The 19,696-nt window shown below is 38.8% G+C and overlaps 1 protein-coding gene across 2 annotated transcripts in view; it reads right to left on the bottom strand.

Moving 5' to 3' along the window:
• LOC145493294 (DNA polymerase epsilon catalytic subunit A-like) overlaps positions 1 to 19,696 on the bottom strand; it is a 45,153-nt gene that overhangs the window by 18,026 nt on the left and 7,431 nt on the right. For both annotated transcript variants that reach the window (XR_014050117.1, XM_081472723.1), the window contains exons 13-38: positions 19,491 to 19,546; positions 18,188 to 18,251; positions 17,590 to 17,650; positions 17,081 to 17,152; positions 16,200 to 16,313; positions 15,073 to 15,165; positions 14,608 to 14,727; positions 14,016 to 14,123; positions 12,739 to 12,867; positions 12,094 to 12,196; positions 11,091 to 11,237; positions 10,238 to 10,383; positions 10,030 to 10,088; positions 9,612 to 9,701; positions 9,062 to 9,154; positions 8,494 to 8,563; positions 8,083 to 8,157; positions 7,075 to 7,164; positions 6,335 to 6,402; positions 4,868 to 5,063; positions 3,845 to 4,243; positions 3,239 to 3,361; positions 2,321 to 2,575; positions 1,049 to 1,255; positions 767 to 899; positions 250 to 346 (exon numbers count right to left, since the gene is read on the bottom strand). Coding sequence is in view for 1 of the 2 variants with exons in the window: in XM_081472723.1 (XP_081328849.1) it covers positions 250 to 346; positions 767 to 899; positions 1,049 to 1,255; positions 2,321 to 2,575; positions 3,239 to 3,361; positions 3,845 to 4,243; positions 4,868 to 5,063; positions 6,335 to 6,402; positions 7,075 to 7,164; positions 8,083 to 8,157; positions 8,494 to 8,563; positions 9,062 to 9,154; positions 9,612 to 9,701; positions 10,030 to 10,088; positions 10,238 to 10,383; positions 11,091 to 11,237; positions 12,094 to 12,196; positions 12,739 to 12,867; positions 14,016 to 14,123; positions 14,608 to 14,727; positions 15,073 to 15,165; positions 16,200 to 16,313; positions 17,081 to 17,152; positions 17,590 to 17,650; positions 18,188 to 18,251; positions 19,491 to 19,546 (3,168 nt within the window). In the remaining variant the exon portion in view is untranslated. The remainder of the gene's footprint in view (positions 1 to 249; positions 347 to 766; positions 900 to 1,048; positions 1,256 to 2,320; positions 2,576 to 3,238; positions 3,362 to 3,844; positions 4,244 to 4,867; positions 5,064 to 6,334; positions 6,403 to 7,074; positions 7,165 to 8,082; positions 8,158 to 8,493; positions 8,564 to 9,061; positions 9,155 to 9,611; positions 9,702 to 10,029; positions 10,089 to 10,237; positions 10,384 to 11,090; positions 11,238 to 12,093; positions 12,197 to 12,738; positions 12,868 to 14,015; positions 14,124 to 14,607; positions 14,728 to 15,072; positions 15,166 to 16,199; positions 16,314 to 17,080; positions 17,153 to 17,589; positions 17,651 to 18,187; positions 18,252 to 19,490; positions 19,547 to 19,696) is intronic.

Below are 19,696 nucleotides of genomic sequence, written 5' to 3'. Positions count from 1 at the left end.
CAAAAGTCATCACCGCTGGAACCCAAAAAGTTTCTTACTAGCATGATTAACTAATTTAAAATCAATCTTAATACAATAATTTCATCTCTGTCAGTTCTTCTGTAATTTGAATTAACCAAAATATTTTCCAAAAAAATTTCATTAGCCCATTGGTCAAACAAAGGAAATAATCCACCAGTGCGACAGCAAAGTCCACAAGCCCCAGGATATTGGACATGGCTTTCTATGCATGCTGTATACACTCCTTACCTTGAGTGATCCCTGAATATTTTTTCAGGAACAGTATACTCATACAGGTTAAGAACTGTGTGAGATCGAGGAAGAGTGCGGGAAACTTTCCTCCATGCTGCAAGGACATTATGAAAATGATATCAGAAACAGTCTTGTGTTACAGATGTCTTTACCAGAGCTGGAACTTACATCTGAATTATTAAGACATTCAAGCTTTTTTTGCTAGCTTTACTGGCAACTGCAGAAATGCATTGTGCATCTTTAAGTGTGATCTTAACCTTCAAAAGGGACAATGCGATAAGTGAAAGCCAGACATCAATGCTTTTCTATTAGCTACAAAGTGGATCATGCACCAACAGCATCCGATCTCCCTTGTTGGGATTTGAAATAACCTTAAATGCAAGGTTTGACTGTTTATTCTGTGAACAGAACTCCCAACTGCTGATCTCACAATCGTGGTGAGACTTTAATGATGTAGCAACTGTTTGGCATGTTTTATGGAAGCTATCGAAGTATGTGGACTGGCATGACTCACTTGTACCAGCTCCTTCCTTTGGGGTGTGGCAGTTGACATAGAAAATCCTTGGTACATTGACTTTGATGGCATGGAGATCTGCTCCTACTAATGCCCACACTTTGAATGTACCTGGATCATTTGTCTCAGCAAACTGAAATGAAGGATAAAAATAAAAATTTCATGTCTGCACTTAATAAATAAAATTATAGCTTGAGCTGTTGTAAAGCAATGAGGTGACAAAAGCATGGAAGAAAAACAAGCCCATCTGCCCCCACACTCATCAAGATTACAAAATCTTACCTGAATTATCTGCCAAGGAGTATCTACAAGAGACCTTGCTTGCTGTCTCATGAAGGTTGACAACCCAGTGGATGGGCCACGCCCAACTGCCAGTGTGCTTATCCCCATGGTGTCTGCCTCTTTCCGTAAGCGCTTCCTCTCAGCTCGCTGTTTGGACTGAAATTCCCACTTTTTCTTTTGAAATGCAAGCCACTTCTCCTTATCTTCCTGCAAGAAGAAATAATCATGTCATCCATACCAAACAGTAAGTTCATTTTCCAGCATATTATGAGTTATGCTATGAGCATAGTTATTATTTCTGGTACATGTGGTAGAACTGATTCATCAAGCAATGAGCAGCACTTTTCACATGGTATCTTCTGTTACTAAACAAGTGGGGATTTATTTTCCAGCTATCACATTGTTTAATTTTCTCAAAGATATATATCTTTTTAGATGTTTTGTTGTGTAGTATCACTGTATATTTTTTCAAGTTGTGCCATATTTTGACGAGCCCTTAGGGCGAGTCAAAATACAAGTAACAAGTAAAAATATAAAGCGATACTACACACCAAAACATCTAAGAAGAGATTTATTATCCAACTGCTGTAGTCAATAAATTTATCAGTGAAAGAGGGAGAGAGTGACAGTTTTGCATGCACTGACCTGTCCAGCAAACAGGTTTTCTACTGTACAAATAACTGTACAATATCGCTGTATATTTGTACTGTTATTTGGACGGTATTCACTGCAGTTGGATAATAATAGTTAATAAATGAATATTGGTTGGACTAACACTAGCTAGGCTATGCTTACTTTGGTAGACATACTAAACTAGATTAACCACACTAGACTAAATTTCCTTGCTTGACTATTCTAGAATAACTACCCTTGATCATCCTAGACCAATTATCCCAGACTAATTATCCTGAGTTGTGGGAGGCATGGTGGTCTCATGGTTAGTGCGCTCGTCCCCTGATCAAGCGGTCCGGGTTACAACCCTGGCCAGGACATTGTGTTGTGTTCTTGGAAAGACTTTACTCTCACAGTGCTTCTCTCCACCCAGTTGTATAAATGGGTATCTGCAAACTTAATACTGGGGGGTAACACTGCCATGAGCTAGCATCCCATCCAGGGGGGAGTAGAAATACTCCTAGTCAATTAATACTACAGAAACTGGGTTAAGCTCTGGCTGGATGGGCCACTTGGCTAGTAAGCAGACTTAACTTATTTATTCTGAGTAACATTCTTCGACTATCCTGCACTCAACTATCCTAGACTAACTGTCTTCACCTTGTTTGGTCCCCACTGGGGTGGCTCTCCAAGCACCTCCTTCCAAGTTTGTGACAGCTGTCCCTCACTCAGCTGTGAAGTGTTTTGACTCTTGCTCTTAAATGAGCTGCTTCCAAGCATCATTTGTCCATGCTTTCTCTTTGTGGCCACAGGAACACCAGTAAATGATGATCCTCTGCTGGCAATATCCTCTATGTCCAGTGATTGGCTATTGGGAGGACTGTGGTTTTCTTGATCGCTGTTGTTATCCTGTGGCTGTTTAGGTAACAAGTGCAAGAAAATAAATATCTTTGCCTAGTTTTGAAAACAGTGTATGAGAGTTCTATGCAAATGCAACATTTGATACTATGGACTTTCTTTTCTCTTTTTCTATGCAAAACCAAAGAACTGGAAGTTGATAAAGGTGGTGAGTCAACGAGGTTGATGAATCGAGCATTAGCCCTTCATCACAGGAAAGTGTAGATGTTAATCTTCATGTCAGATTCACTAATTCAGTAGTTCATTTACCTTTAGCAACTTCAAGTTGATACATACATGTAGCTATGTGTTTCACTTGCCTGGCAAAGAAGCCCACCAGTTTATTTAGAAACAAATACTGGATTACTGTGGATTACTGTGGTCAAACCTCATTAAAACATCGATTTTTATCAATTAGAGCATCAACTTCTCAATTCACCAAACATTATCAATATGTGATCATTTATCAAGCAGACAGTTAACAAGAAAAAACAAATCCTTTCCTAGGAGATATTTTGTCAATGTCTTGATGTGCCAAGAAATTGCCAGAACTAAAACTAAAATGAAAGATATTGCATACAGCCTTGTATATTCTGAACTTGGGACTAAAATGTTGACTCGATACTACACTGCAAAGGCATGGCTGTCTATATTTTTGTCAAACAGATATAATATTCAGACCTTCTTCTTGGGAAGTGGTGCAAACATGGCATTGATTTTCTGCTGCTTGAAAACATCATTTCTCTCTAGCAGCCTCTTGTGTAACCAGTCTGGATGAGTGCAGCGTGGTACAGGGTTGCTTACCTGAACACAAACAAGACATTGTTTTTAATACTAACTGAAAAACAATTCTGATTTGCGAGGAGCAACCCAATTATAGTTATGTAACATGTCATTTAGTGGTTATAGCTGTATGCAGTGCAAGAGGTTGACATTTGGAACAGTTTTAAGGTTAAAACAAAAACATTCCTTAGCTGTCACAGTAAGTCAAAGAAGGCTCAAACAGACGTTGTAAGGTTCTAGCACTGTGCTATGATGCCACAAGGAGCTAGTGAGTAGCAGAAGCTATTTAAACCATTTAACTATGAAAAGATGAATATGTAAGAAGAAACAGACTTTTCTATATGTTGTGGTGCAATTTTGGCAATTGGTGTCATTTTCTTTCCACCGGTTCAAACTCTTTGCAATGGTGCGTATTTCAGTTTCTTAAGTTACCACAAAACGGCAAAGAACTCAGTGTTCTCTTTGTATTTTACCATGTAACTTCATAATAAGCTTTTTACATACCCCTTGCAATGCCGCTGGAATGGTAATAATCTTCTGGATGCAGCTGTTCAACCTCTCAATGTAATATTGCCAGTCCAAGATATCTCTGATATCAAAGCTGCTCATTGACGCATCTTTCAGCCACCGTCGTAGGTAGTGTTTCTTGACACTGTCCTCTGTTTGGAATATTGCTAAGGGAATGGCTCTTTCAGTGACTGGCGATCCCTCTGGTTTCCTTGAAATAATGAAGCGGCAACTGAGGCCTTTGTCCTTGACCATCTGGTCTCCAAGAAATTCTGACAGCCTTTTTGCCGTACTAATTGATGTTGATTTTTGTCCTTCATAATCCTCAAGCTTCCTAGACATGCTGCGGTTCTCGCAGATTAAGTCAAAGAGTTCACTGTCTGGCATGTTTGCTGCCTGAAAGATGACAATTTGTGAGAGAAGTGTGCTGATGATTCCTGCAACTGAAAAGTGGGCAGTGTCCCACATTGGCCAAAAAGATGGGCAGAAATGATTTTTACATTGCTTGCTTTAATTGAGCACCTTTATTTCCAAGAATTCACCATAGCAATGGCGTGGCAGCCTGGACGAAAAAGGAAAGTGGGATGACCAAAGACCACATGGAGAAGGACAGTGGAAAAGGAATGCAGACAAGAGGGGTGGGCCAGCTAAGTCAAAGCCAAGGGCACATCACAAGACAGGGCTGATTGAAGAGCAAGATTTGCAGCTTTATGCATCTCATGGCAGGGCAACACTAACTAACTGACTAATTCCAAGTGTGCCAAAATTCAAAATTAGAAAACAGTTATAATAACTCCCTCCAAAAAAGTGGATAATGGAAGCAAAAGGGCAAGAGACTACCTTGAAGTGTAAACCATGGCAAAAAAAAAAAGGTTTGCAGGATTGCTAAGGATCTTTGATGATATATGATTTTTGAAACATATTTACTGGGGAAAGCCATTTGAAACATCATCAGTTCTATTGCCATCAGCACGACATAAGGACCTCAACTACAAATACTACCGACAATAATTATCTAACCTTGCTGTAAAGAACATCAAGCCAGTAGTTTGCAACTCTAGCTACTGCTGCATACACTTCATCTAGTGTGGTGCCCTGAAGGAAAGATTCAAACACAGATGACTGGAAAATCTTGACCAGCTGCAGCTCACCACGACGCTTCACTTCAAATCCTTTCAATTCCGCAAGAGAGCCATCATCATTAAACACAGCATACCTAGAAAAAAGATTAGGACAATTACATGTATCTCCATCATCATCTTCAAGTTGTAATAATTGTGTAGATCTGGATAAATAATTTTAAGATGAAAAAGGTGTTGATCAGTCAGTCACACAAGGTACTTGGAAAAGAATTCCCAACCTCTCCATATAGAAGCTCAACCTGTGAGCAGCTGCCCACACACTGTAATGCATGAATGACGGGAGACTAATGGAAGCTAAGCCATATCACAAAGTTTTCATGATTGTGAGCTTTAACCTGTCTTCGCAAGGTCATATGTTCAATTCCTGTGGGGAGCATTCCATTTGTTTTACAACTAGCTTAATAATATGGGTTATTGACCAAGTGTGAAATCCAGATGGCTGGATATTGGTCAAGTTCTTTTTTTGAGAGTTTATGGACCGAGACGTAGTTGAGGTCCATAAACTCCCAAAAAAAGAACAAGGCCAATATTCAGCCATCTTGACCGAACAAGCTTGGTCAATAAAGGATTTATCATATGGCTTTCGGGGAAATTTTCCTTGCAAGACACAGCAGGTAGTCCTAAGCGGGCAAGATAGCTCCATCTTGCCCGCTCGGGTAGCCAATCACAGCGCAGGATTTGATTCATCTTGCCCACTCACGTAGCTAGCCATACAATAAGTCATTATCTCATATCTCCACCTAGCCTGCAGTGCAGGCGTTTTCTTGTTTCACAAATTAGTAGTATTAGGTCGCGATCAAGTAGATTTACCGCCATGTTGTCATTTCTCTAACAAACAGTGACTGCCGGCAGGCAGAGCATACTTGTGGAAGAACTTAAAACATTTTTCCCAATTAGTTTGTGTTGCTGTTCTCATAGTTATCATCATTTTTTCCATGTAGTTTGTTAGATGGTTTAAATGATACTTGCAGTGTTCTTAAGTATGTCTTAGCTTGGATCAAAATTTATAACAATAATTATTATCTGTAGCTCAACATCTAGCTCAGGAGCCTTGTAGTGGCTTTGAATGGCAACTGCGATTCAAAACTATGTAGGAAATGACCATGAGCATAAGAGTTAAATGATCTGATGGAATGTACATTTGAGCCTCTGCCAACACAGTGTGTATGCACTGTCATCAGCCCTCCTTCAGAAATTTAAGCTGCTTGCTTCTCCTGCAAGTGCATCAGGAAAAAAGTACATTTCTTCTTGAAAGCCATTTTGCAGACAGCATTAGGAGGGTACATGTATTCTTCATTGTTCAAAAAATCTTGATACTGCCAATCATTATTCTACTGGTTACTACCTTTTCTTTAGTTTCTTTCCTTCTTCTTTGGAGGCTGGAAGGATCATTGCCTTGTAGGGCCCATCAACCTGGCAATGAATCAAACTCATATCAGATTAGCCACTGAAACTATCAGAAATACTAGACAACTAGAATAAACCGGTGGACAATTCAATAATAGACATTCTGAAAATTCATGCCAATAAAACAAATTTATGATGATCATTGATAAGAATTGAGTGTTTTCACTTGACATCACAGCAGCTACGTTCTGTTGGTGTTCCCAAGCAATGAAATTTCCTTCCTTTGAAAAATTATTTCTTTTCTCATGTTAAAATTTATAATTGTTAGGGCACACCACTGTGGCCACTGTTAAAATGCCCTACCAGCTATAGAAATCAAAAAAATATTGTAATATGTCCTAACCCTTAAAACATTCTCAATTTTAACTAAATCAGCCACTGAAGATGTTTTGAATTATTATTCACTTAAAGGAACTCAGTCAGGGTTTGCACATTTTAAAAATGTTTAGCCTAAATTTTTCAAATTCATTGTTTGCAATCTGTGTCAATCTTCGCCATTCTTGACCATCCTTGTTCCTTTATGGTTTATTATTATATCTTTGATGTTTTTCTATATTAGTAAACTATTATTTTCATGTTTCCTTCCATTTAAAGGAGATTTTGCACATGCCAAACAAAAAAGGCCAAAACACACCATGACTGAGTTCCTTTAACAATACATGCATGAGGGCAATTCACCTCAAAAAAGATGGAGTTCTCATGTCTAATTTCATAAGTCAGATTATCAGCATCTGTCAGTTCATGATACTGATCATTGGTGTAATGGTTCTGAAATCAAAGAACAAGGTCACAACAAATTTTGCTTCACTAGATTTCATTAATGAAGTGGACGACATTTTCAAGACAACCTGGTAAGAGATCTGAGCTCTCAAACAGCTATGATGAGGGCTTGAGATAAGGGTGCTACACTGCAATGCTGGGATTTTCACTTTTCATGGGAATAAATACTAACTACAGGTGACCCCCCAACCCCCCTTCAGAATATTTGTTGACCAGTCTTCCATAACAATTTACTGGAAACATTACTTTCCAAGATGTAAAGGTACTATATATGTGAGTTTAGTCTCCAGCCAAGAGGAAAATACACAGGTGATACGTGACAGGGATGAAACTTGCAACATCTTCAGTTCACGCCAAAAGTCCTTGATCGAAAAAAGTGTTGATCGATACCCTTGATCAATACTTTATCCAAACACAACTGACACCTCAGTTGACATTTGATCAACACCTCAGTAGACATCTTGCCCAACAGTCAGTCGAGAGTCAACTAATTTTTGCAGACATACCATTGAGTGTCAATTGATACATATGATTTGGTCAACGCTCAGCTGACTATCAACTGACTGTCGATCGAGTATCAATCTGGTGTCGATTGACATGTTTACCAAGTGTCGACCTGAGTGTCAATCGAGATGTCTAGCAAGTGTTGATTGAGATGTCGATCGCATGTTGATCAAGGGTCGATTGAGGGTATCAATTGACACTCGACTGCAGATGCCTTTAGTAGACATGATCTGAACACTGGACAGTAATATGGCTGACTAACTGCAGTGACAAATTATCTGAACTGTGAAAGCCATTATTCGTATTTCAAATCCGCACTCACCAGCTTAGGATGGATGGATCAATATCCACTGTGTTGGGGGTGGGGAGGGGTGAAGACTAAAACCTAAAATTGATAAGTACCTTGACCATGATGTTCAACATTGCTCCAGGATAAGATATTGCCACTTTACTCTTCTTAGGATTATTTGTAGTGATCTACAAACAAAACTTTTGTTAGTGCATATTTTGAAATGCAAATTATGCCAATATTCATGTAGATGCTATAGATCAAAAAAACGAAAGTAACTTGAATTAAGATGCTGAGCAGAAATGATGATAAAAAGGTATTGCAGACAGATAGACAGACAGACAGACAGACAGACAGACAGACAGACAGACAGAGAAACCTTCTTCAAAGGAATTAGCATTGTCTCTAATAAAGACATCACAGCCTCAGACATCACACAAATGAAACTTCATCCTCACTTTCTTGCAAACCAAAGGTGCAATACGTTTTCAATGGTAAGTAAAGAGTAAGCATGATATCATTACCTGGAAGTTTTCAGGGAAACTTGCAGGAAGAACACACCAAATTCCATCTGTGTCCAATTCCAGAGGGCGTCTAAAAAACCAAGAAGTCCATCAGGATTGAATCAATACATACTGTAAACTTGTTCATGTGAACAGCTGCTCACATACATGTCTAGATTTATGAAAATGCGAAAATGGTGCAAGACTTTTCTGCCTGATGCCTGACAATTGGTGGCCAGGTCTAGGGAGGAACTTTTGCGGCTAAAAGCTGGTCATTTTATTTAGAGAAAAGCCTAAGAAGGTTCAATGCATACAGTTAAGGAGCCGCATTTAGCCAGCCACACACAACCAAAGTGGGTTTTCAAGCTCTTCATTGACAGGTTGGCTGGCATTGATTGATTGAAAAAGCCTGTGTATTTCCTGGAAAATTTGTCACCTCATTGTTTTGAGATTGACACAGTTTTCGATATATTGCTTCTAGCTTTGTGTTATTAAATGATAACTTGCCCTCCAAAAAGTCAGCGAAACAAAATTAGGAAATACATGGCAGCTGGTCATCTACCAACAAAGTTTTGACAAATCAACTCACCCAATCTGCTCCACAATTTCCCTGGCTTGTCTGATAATGTTTGCTCCAGTGTGGCAAACAATACCAGCCATCTCCATGGAATACCACCTTGCACTGTAGACAGAACACAGGTAATCAGTCCCATGCACAACAATCATTCATGAAAATAGAAGGGCTGAAATTCTAATAACTCTTCCAGTCATGTAAACTTACTATTATTAATAAGCAGAGCCATAACACATAACACTCATTATGACTGAGTATGCTTGATGGACCTTTGATACTACCAGTGAACTTGCCTGTTCAAGTTGATACAATTCAGCCACATTGTAACAAGTTAATGTTACGAGTGTGAGGATCGAGGCAACAGGTGACTCAAAACTTTATGACAGCCCTGTCAAGTGCCTGCGGACAAGTTGTGGATGTGCTCATCTTTAGGTGACACAATAACACAGAGTAGTGTTTAGTTTTGTGCTGTAATTTTTTTCTTTCCTTTTTTGTTTTTTGTTTTCCTTTTTGGTCAATTAATAATAAAAAAACTAACACCTAATACAATCTTATTTGCTCTTACCCCTTTCTCATAACATATCCATAGAATGAGTTCAAGATACACTTGTGAGCCAGTTGAAGGGAATCGTACAAAATCTCTTTGCTTTTACAACTGAAAAAGAGAGCAACAAGAGTTACATGAAAATACACAGGCTCAATGCTAATGTACAGTAGACCAGGTAAGTGGACAGACTATGGATAACCTAAAGGTTCTAACTGTGTACCGCAAGAGTTTGCATGGTTCTGGCATTTGATTTCAAAAAAATGTGACCAACTTTCAAATCCATACCAACTTTCACAGTACACTGAAAGCATGCTTTGGTTGCCTGTGAGCAAACCAATGTTGTCAAATGTATTTATGAACAACACTGGGAAGAAATGGTAAAAATTTTGTACTGAATGTTATGTTAACATAATAATTTGTGAATTGCTTTGATTACCTTTTTATTTCTTCAGCACCACCACTCTGCATGGCTGCTCCAAGTTTACGTTTCCAAACCTTCAAATAAAATACATGGCAGTCTTGACAACTTCATTAAAGTTAACAACAATATCTAAACTGGTCTAAATATTCTTACATTTCAGGGTGTCCAGTCAAAACAAATCAACAGGTAATATCACAATTGTAGACTCAAAGGAGAAGGGTACCTTAAGCAATCCTTTGAATTCATAACGGCGATCACGGAAAGCTCGCACAGTGTCAACATAAAATGAATTCTCCCGCTGACAAATCATGGTGCTACGAGTTTCTTCTTTGCTCACACGGACTTTCTTGTAAGCCTTGCGGCAGTAATCTGTTAATAAACAAAGAACATGTTGGGACAACGAAGGCCAAGATGGTCGTCCTCAAAATAACACTGCATTATGTAATTGAATAAAGTATTATAATTATTTATAATGGCTCTTTTTAATCTGCTGATAAATTGATGCATCTCTATGATCCATTCTTGGAAAATGCACAGGTAAAAGGTAAGCATTAATAAATATTATTTCATTTCTTGAAAATAGAAATAGTCCTCCAAACATGAAGGTAAAAATATTTCTACTTGACAAAACAAAACTGTTAATTTAGTTTGTTTTTATTTTGGGCATATATGACACCTATTTTTCTCGCAGAACACAATGGGCGATCTTGAATGACCAAGACACCCCACCCAGCAATCTCTGGTATCCAATCACAGGACAGGATTTGGGTCATCTCCCCTCTCGCAGAGTTGACCATATAATAAATGTGCATAGCAATCATAATCAGGGGTTTCATTAAGAGCCGCACATAGGGCAAATTGACCTGCTGAGAGGACAATTTTGCCCAGCTGGTTTGACCATCTAGCGGAAAGTTTTTCTTACAAGTTCAGTTATAATACTTTTGCCCTCCTGTGAAAACCAGTTGCCCTCCTGCTGAAAACATTAATGAAACCCCAAAATCATTATCAAGCTCCTTCAATTCTCTGTATTGGAACAAAGATAAACTTAAAGTTTACTACACTATTGTAAAACACACCTTGTAATCTCTTTTTCTCCATTTGGGCTTGATCAGCAAGAGAAAGAGAGTGAAATGATCGAGGAGGATCCCCAGGATTATCACCAGGAATTTTTTCTACTTCTAGTTGTTGTTTGATGGTTTGGTATTCATTACGGCTTGCTGGCACTGGAGAAGAAATAAATACAAGGAAGGTGAGAATTGAGTAAGACAAGGGAAAACTTGACTTAAAAACTTTAAAAAGGTATAATCAAGAATACTATTGGTAGGAAGATACAGTAGGTAAAACAAAAAAATGAAGGAAGACATTAAAGTAAAAGGGAGCAAGGATACAAGACAGAAATTCAGAGAAGTGAGATGAAAAAGGAAGCAAGAGTGATACTGAGAAAATTAATTAGCACACAAAAAAGAGAACAAATGGATGGACAAACATAAACAACCAGAGTGATCAAATAAAAATGCAGAAATGGTCAATGCATCAAAGAAATGCATCAATCAAAAGAATCTCTGAATCAATAAATTAAAGTGACAGAACAACACAAAAAACGGTGGGTGGTAGGATGTTAAAAACTACGAAAAATGTGTAAGGAAATTACAACTATTACAACTGAATGAATGGAAAGAAAAAACAGTAATCAAACAGGAATGGAGAGGCAACAGATGGACTGTAAAAGAAATTAGGAGGATTATTATATTACTGAGAAAATTACTCCATCGTGATTGGCTGACAGCAGTCTATTAATTTTTATAGATAATTCTTAATTTGCACTGCAGTGCAAATTAGCATGCAGGCATCCACAATTTTCTCAGTCATATAATAAATGAGTAATTGCATAAAAGCTCGAGCAATTAAGGATTTACACTACTTGTCATATTTGGAAATTCTTTCAAATTGCACTCACCTAAAAGCCTCATGTAATTTTGAGAGAATTCAAATATCACTCATAATGTAAATCTCTAATTGCACTTGCATTCATACCATACCTATACAAATTAAATTGGAGCAATTAATTTATGTACATACTATAGTCTCCTCTCCATGTCCAGTTCATGACTCTCTGACATCTTGCTCCTGGCTTGTTAAAGTCACATGCAGCGCAAGTTGCCTCATCCACCATAGCAGAGGGCTAAAAAAAATTGTAACATGTCATTATATAAAATAATAAGGCAAGGCTGGCATGATTTTTAAATGCATATAGCCAATGTTTTAAGGAACCACTGGCTGTCACAGTAAGACAAATGCTGTTTAACAATGCCTTAATTTAATGTAGATATGCAAAAAACATTTTAAAAGAAAAATATACGCCGTTAACATGACGTCTCGGTGTCACCTCGTTGCCATCATCAAATGCAGATTTGAGCTGTTCTGTTCAGATGTATACTAGTTTAGGTGTTAGAGAGTCAAGAAAAATGTCAAGAACAATGTCAGCTAATTAAACACTTTTGCCTGAATAGAGTTCGCTTGTGTGTTCAAGTTTGGTCTTGTTTCTTTGATTAGCAGCATCTCATAAATCAGGCATTCCAGCTTCCCTCTGCACCTCTTTAAGATTGAATTGTTCATGCAAATTTGGTTGGTCAAAGTTGTGACTTTCTCAAAGGTGTTTTCCAACAGCCGAGTACTTATGTTCATCAATGCATGGAAACAGGTGTCGGCATGTGTATCTGTTACCTGAAGTCTGTTGGTAAGAATGATGTTTGGGTACATGGCACCAACATCAAGATGATAGATCAATGGGTTCTCAAGTCTTGCTGGTGTGTCACGTAAACTTCCCAGCTTGTCTTTAATCTCAGCACAAACCTATCAAGGCATTAATTAAATAAAAAGTTTTAGCTAAAAACAGGGTAAAGTCTGCATACGAACCAAGTGGCCCTTGAGGCCGGAGCTTATTCCAGTTTCTGTAGCATGAAGCGACTAGGAGTATTTCTACTTCCCCCTACTTGGGATGCTAGTCCATTGCAGGGTTACCCCCAGCATTAAGTTCACTGGTACCTATTTACACATTTGGATGGAGAGAGGCACTGTGAGAGTGAACACAACCCAATGTCCCCGGCCTGGGCTCGAACCCGGACCTCTCAATCCAGAGACAAGCGCACTAACATGAGGCCACTACGCCTCTTACCAGAACTAAAAACAAGCAAGAATATAATTAATATTTGATAAGGGTAGTTTCCAGTAGTGCTTTGTCTTTTTCAGTCAAGGTCAAGTCTGGCTCACAGCTTAGGTGGCCTAGAAAGATGGCAGTTAATTTGTTCAGTGCCCTAAAAACATTGGCATACAGCTGGGTGGGGAGAGATACTGTGGCATTAGATTTTTTCCCTTAGACATGAGAGCAACATCCAGTCTGAAACTGAGATTTGATTACAAGATATAAAATCTACCTGGCTCCCTACCCTTTGGGCTTTGATAACCCCTACCCAGTCATCAAAAATACACTGATGTATTGTCCCTGTCTTAAAAAGCTTAGCCCCTAAAGGACTGTAATATTCAGTTCCAGTTTCACGCTGTTCTCAGTTCCAATCACATGATATGACCATGACATTTCAATACACAAGCACAATTCTGGTGAATCACAACTGTGTAATGCATGGAAATGGCCAGAGATAAGTCACACATAACACAACAAAAGAACTATAGCTGCCCTGCATGTCAGAGATGCAAGGCTGATGTTAAGTCTTGAGTCACCAGTTGCCTTGATCTTCACACCTGTAGTAACCTTGTTAGTCTGTGGGTGAAGTGCATCAACAACAGGCCAGTTCACCCTTAGCATCAAGGGTCCATCAAGCATACTCAGCAGTAACAGGTGTTACAAGTTACAGCCCTTAATGACAGCCCTGATGATGCATGGTAACTGTTTCAGGAACAAGGAGGTCAAAGGTCATAGTTACTGCTTCATAATTTGATTAATTAGTTCACAAATTCAGTGTTTAAGTTAACACATGGCTAACCTCATCAAAATTTGTAACAGTCTCCATTGGAATATGTTCTTCCTCAACAATTGCATGTCGCATAGTATTTTCCACATTATCAATCAGTTTCTGAAAAGCATCTGGAACCTTCATAAAGAGGAAAGACAGATTTCAGCGTCAGGCTGATTAAATGTACATAATTGCAGATCAGATTAAGTTGGCCACAGGTGACTAGCACAAGCTCAACCTTGTCTTGCCTGTGCAGCATGTACAATGTAATGTTGTGGTATTTCTTCACTTATTTCGAGTGGATGATCTACAATAGATCGACAGAAAATCTCACAGGCAATTTCCAGAAAAGATGTGAATTTTTTTCTTTCTGAGAATATCTTCCCGACATGTGTAAATTTTCTTGTGATAATTTAGTAACTTATCACCAGAGTAAGACAAAAAAGACATGGTCGAATATTAATGTTGTAATGCAAAATCAAAGCAAAATGTAAAGTACTTCCAACACACGGAACCAATGGTCCAGCTTCTCTTACTTACAGACCCTTACCATGCTCTATACATGTACCAGACATTGGTTATGGTGCTCTATTTCACTTGTAGTTCTGAACATCACACTTACCAGTCGGAATCTACAAGGGATGTCACTTCTGAAGACACCAGACTCCAGAGCTTCCACATGACCTCCAACATATGTCTCAGAGTCCAGAACATGGCCATCATTAGTCAGCTTGTTAAACACCTACAAATGAATTATTTAAAAACCAGTTTGAGATGATAGGACAGGGTTGCAAAAGCAAAATGTTATTCTTGGAAGAAACATTTATTTTTGGAAAACTCACAGTTCACAATAGGAGTTTTTAAAGGGATGTTGTCCTCATGTAACACCACTTAGGGGAGCTGCCCAATTACTGGAGGTTAAAAATGTAAGGTCTTGTGCAGCTGGGACCATGGCTAAGTGTCCACCGATGGGAAGTGTCTCCCTAAAGGATATGTCTGCCCATGGGAGCTTTCTGTCTATAGGAGGTGTCCATTTGGTAAACAGCCTTAGGTTTATGTTAAGTGTTACTCAGAAGACATAACCGACCTGTTCCTGTTTGTTGGGATAGATGATGTTTGCATGGAAGGCTTGTACCATTAGAAGAGCTTCACACAAAGTTCCTGATCCTTTTCTAAGAACCTATATTAAATACAATTCACACTGATCATGATGCAAGAAGACTAGACAAACTTTTATTACACAGGGTTGCCACCCACCAGAACCAAAAAAATCCCTAACCTTTCACTGACTGTAAAGCAATCTTCACTGACCCTGCAGGATGACTATTCTGGCCATGAATCAACAAAAATAAGGATGGCTCGGATAATTTTTTTAAACAAAATTGCCTTGTCTATATAAAAACATCTAAAAACATAATTTGTGGCAACCTTAAGATAAAATTCCCTGACTTTTCACTGACTTTGAACAGGGATTTAGAAACTCCCTGAGCTGACAAAAAAACTCCCTGACTTTTCCCTGACCTTGAATAAAATCTAATTTTCCCTGACTTTTCCCTGACCATGGCAACCCTGTTCGACACCAACAAAGTTAGTACAGTTGACTTGAAATCAACAAGAAGTAAGTCTTTTTGCAATTTGTAAGAATGGCAGTAAGTCTTTTTGCAATTTGTAGTCCCCCATCCCTTAATTTTACTTGATTTACATCGCATCAACTACAACCAGCAAGTGCAGATATTTGCTTCTTTGTCAGGGCTGCAAGTACTAATTCAAGTCAAAAAAGAGAAAAGAAAGAAACTCTGACTTCAGTCAGGATGACCTCATCTTGAGGCAAGATCTCAAACTTGATCAACATATCAATGGACATATTGATTGACACTTGGTCAACACTCAATCAACATCTTCATCGACACCTGATTGACACTCAATCAACAGTCAGTCAGTAGTCTGCTGAATGTCAACCAACTCATATGTATCGATCAACAATCAATGACATGTCTGTGAAAATGAGTTGACTCTTGACTGACTATTGACAGAGGGCTTGATTGAGTGTCAATGGAGGTGTTGATTGAGCGTCAATCAAGTATCAGTCTAGTATCAATCAAGGGTATCAATCGACACTCGACCGCAGACGCCTTTAGTGCACATAATCTGACTAGTATGCAGTGAGCATTGATTTACTCAATTATTATAGTGATTTAATTTCTTAAAACTCACCTCATCTGGTTCCATTGGAATAATGGTGCACAGTGCAAAGATGAATGGGTGGACATACTTCATGTAAAGGTAGTAAGTGGCAACAGCATCAGATACTGAGTAATTAGCCAGTTCCTGGTAAGTGGAAAAAAATCAGTGGTAATTAAATGTTATCTTGATATATAAACAATAGTCTCCATTTACCGCAAAAATATACTCAAATATTTGTCCGTGGCCATTATTAATTCAGACAAGCAAACAAACTGAGTGAGCTTTGAGGAACAGCTACTGTCCAAGGACAAATATCCAAGCATATTTTGATGCAAAAAAGAGGCTATTGTGTCTATTATGCTTCAAATATTTTTTGCAACATACACAGTTTCAAAAATTGGGGAATGTCAATAGGATATTCCCCAGTTTTAGCTGGGGCATATTCAGTCATGTGACACATATTTTAGATATTTGAAGGATTGTAAGCCACCATATTTTCTAAATGACAAATGGTGTAGGAAATTAGGGAGAAAGGGCTAATACCAAGAAGGTTACATATAATGACATGATGGTTATGTGCTTTATCTCAGTCACTTCAATGGCGACCTGCAGCTTTTCAGACATAACCATGAAGGGCAAAGAAATTTTAAAGGAGATGTGTCACAATTTTTCGAGTCAGTTTTCTGATGTACAAAATTACTTTCAAAGTGATGGCAACCTCAAAACAAAACTTTGCTAAGGTAAAAAAATAACAACTTTGAAAATAAATGAAAACTAAACAAGAATGGTTGAGGCTGAGGCTGAGGAAGATGAAGACAGATTACAAGTGGCAAAACATGAAAAAATTGAGAAAATTTTTTGAGATGTGTTATGCTCAATATAGCTCCTTTATAAGCCATATCTGTTCTTACCTGGGGTTGTTCACTAGCCATGCGACACATGTCCTCGGGATCCAGTTCAATGGGATCATACCTTAGCTTGGCCTGGCAAAGAACAGATACAAATCAAATACCAAGTATCAGTGGTCTAAAATAACAACTGGAATACATGTAGTTAAACGTGTCATCAATAGATGATCTTGGGAGCTGGTGCCTTACAGGTTGGTGGAGCCAGGCTACAGTTCTGGCATGGGGAAGGAGGTATCCATGGGAACCTAAAATCAGCAGTGGGAAACTTACCAATGGGAGGGTGGAATGGGAAGAAAGAGATCTGTTAAATCTGCAGGCTATAGCAAACAACCCTTCACAAAGGCAGCTGCGAGCAAGCAAGATCACAAGATCCCCCTGTTAAGCGCTCAGAGGTTACCCCTGAGCCATGCTAAAAGGAATGACTCCTGACCAGCATTATCTCAAGGTTAACTTTGTCTAATTACATTAAGTCACATTAATCATTTTAAAGATGAATTTCTTAGTTTCCTTACTTTAGTAGTAGCTTTCAGGTTTTGACTGCCAACAGGAAGGTAACTATCTCTCTTGACCCATCTACAGATAAAGGAAACAAAATTCAAATGATCAATTAAATATCTCAAGAAAAAACATTAGGATTATGTGTACTCAAGGCATCCGCGGTCAAGTGTCAATTGATACCTTTGAACAATACCGTCAATCAACAGTTGATCAATACTTGATCAACAGGCCATTGACCCAACAGTTGGTCAAGAGTTGACTAATCATTATCAATCGATCCATACGAGTCAGTTGACACTTGGCCAGCTATCGACCAACTGTTGATCAAGCGTCTATTGAGATGCTGACTGAGTGTTGATCGAGTGTCTACTGCACATCGATTAGGATGTCAATCGAGTATCAATTGAGTATCGATCGACACACAACTGCAGATGCCTTTAGTACACATGATCCAAACATTACAGACATGTAGGTGGTTCAACATCTGTAATTAATGATAATATCTTCAAAGTGATTAAAGTCTTTCTTCTTGACACCTGTCTGCCTGACAATGTATAGGTGTGATATGGAAAGGTTAGATGCTGATCAACAAATGATCCAAAAAAATCAAACCTGAAAGCATCCATGTGGATTGATGGCCTGCTCTTGTACTCTCCCTGTGCATCAACTACAAAGCCTAGAATATAATTCACAAAATGGTTTGATTTAAAAATTCACAACAAGAGCCGCTGTAGTAATCGTGGGGGGCGGGGGCGGGGGGGGGGGACTCCCATATCAAAGAACAGGGGTGCTTGTTAGACATTTTTAAAAGAAGCCCTAAGAGGTACCAAGATCCTGTTTTGTGGACGTGGCTTAAGAATGTTTTCAGCCCAAAGAGGTGCCAAGTCTGGAACAACGCATTAACTGACACTTTCATAATTTTTACTAGAGATAAAGACAATTGTAAATGAGACAAAATTAGCTATCAGTTGACTGTCAAATATCCTCTTATCATATTTTTTCGGCTTAATACCCTGAAAGGTACCTCACAAGCTCTCGCTATGGACCTTTTGAGGCTCAACACCCTAAGAGGCACCAAAACCACGTTTTTTACCCCTAAAAGGTACGGCGAGCACCCCCCCCCCCGTCCTTTTTATGTGGAAGTTCCCCCTTACCCCTAGGTTGTAATGTTATGGGTTTGTCAAGGTACAGCAAAACTGAAAATACAAGACCTACAATGACAAATGTGTCCACATTCTTTAAGAAATGACAGCCATTGTACCAAGTAGTCTAAAGCTTAACCACTATTAAAATTATCTACAGACATTACTTTGGACTTAATCGTAGGGAAAGGGAAGAGGAAATGAGGCAAGACCTCATTCTTGGGTAATTTACACACTCAGTAATGGTCCAGTGGTGAAATAAACCCAATTTCTGTAGATTTATGGGATCAAGTGTACTAAAGGCATCCACAGTCAAGTGTCGATTGATAACCTTGATCGATACCCTTGATTGACACTCAATCTATACTCCGTCGACACTCCATAGACACCTTGGTTGACAATCGATAGACACTCGATCAACATTTCTGTCAACAGTGGGTTGACAATTGACTGTAATTTTCGATGGATGCACATGAGTCGGTCAACACTCGGCAGACTATCAACCAACTGTTGATCAAGTGTCAATGGAGTGTCAATCAAGATGTCAACCAAGATGTCAATTGAGTGTCAATCCATTGCGGGTCAACTGAGGGTATCAATTGACACTCGACCCTGGATGCCTTTTGTACACATGATCGGATTTATGCCCACTAACAGGGATAACTAAGAAGTGGTTGTATTCAAAACTGACCCCATAAATGCATCATTTTATTTTCTTTCTAGATTGCCTCAGTCTCTAAAATTTTTGCTTGTTTTTATAATTTGTTACTTACCAATTTCCTCATACATGCTGATACCATGGTGAGCTGCACGGGCCTCAACAAATGGCCTAAGGAGAAGGCAATACAGTGAATACTGAAAACATGCTAAGAAAGGACAATTGAGAAGCTCAGTCATGTGGCAGTAGAGCTGCAACTGACTGAAACACCAGAAAGAGCGGCAAAATAGATTAGAAAGCTGGTCTGACTGGATTTGTTTT

This window comes from Orbicella franksi, chromosome 7, assembly GCF_964199315.1.
Source record: "Orbicella franksi chromosome 7, jaOrbFran1.1, whole genome shotgun sequence".
Taxonomy (NCBI): Eukaryota; Metazoa; Cnidaria; class Anthozoa; order Scleractinia; family Merulinidae; genus Orbicella; species Orbicella franksi.
Note: the sequence above shows the minus strand (reverse complement) of the source record. Positions and strands in the feature narration are given on the sequence as shown.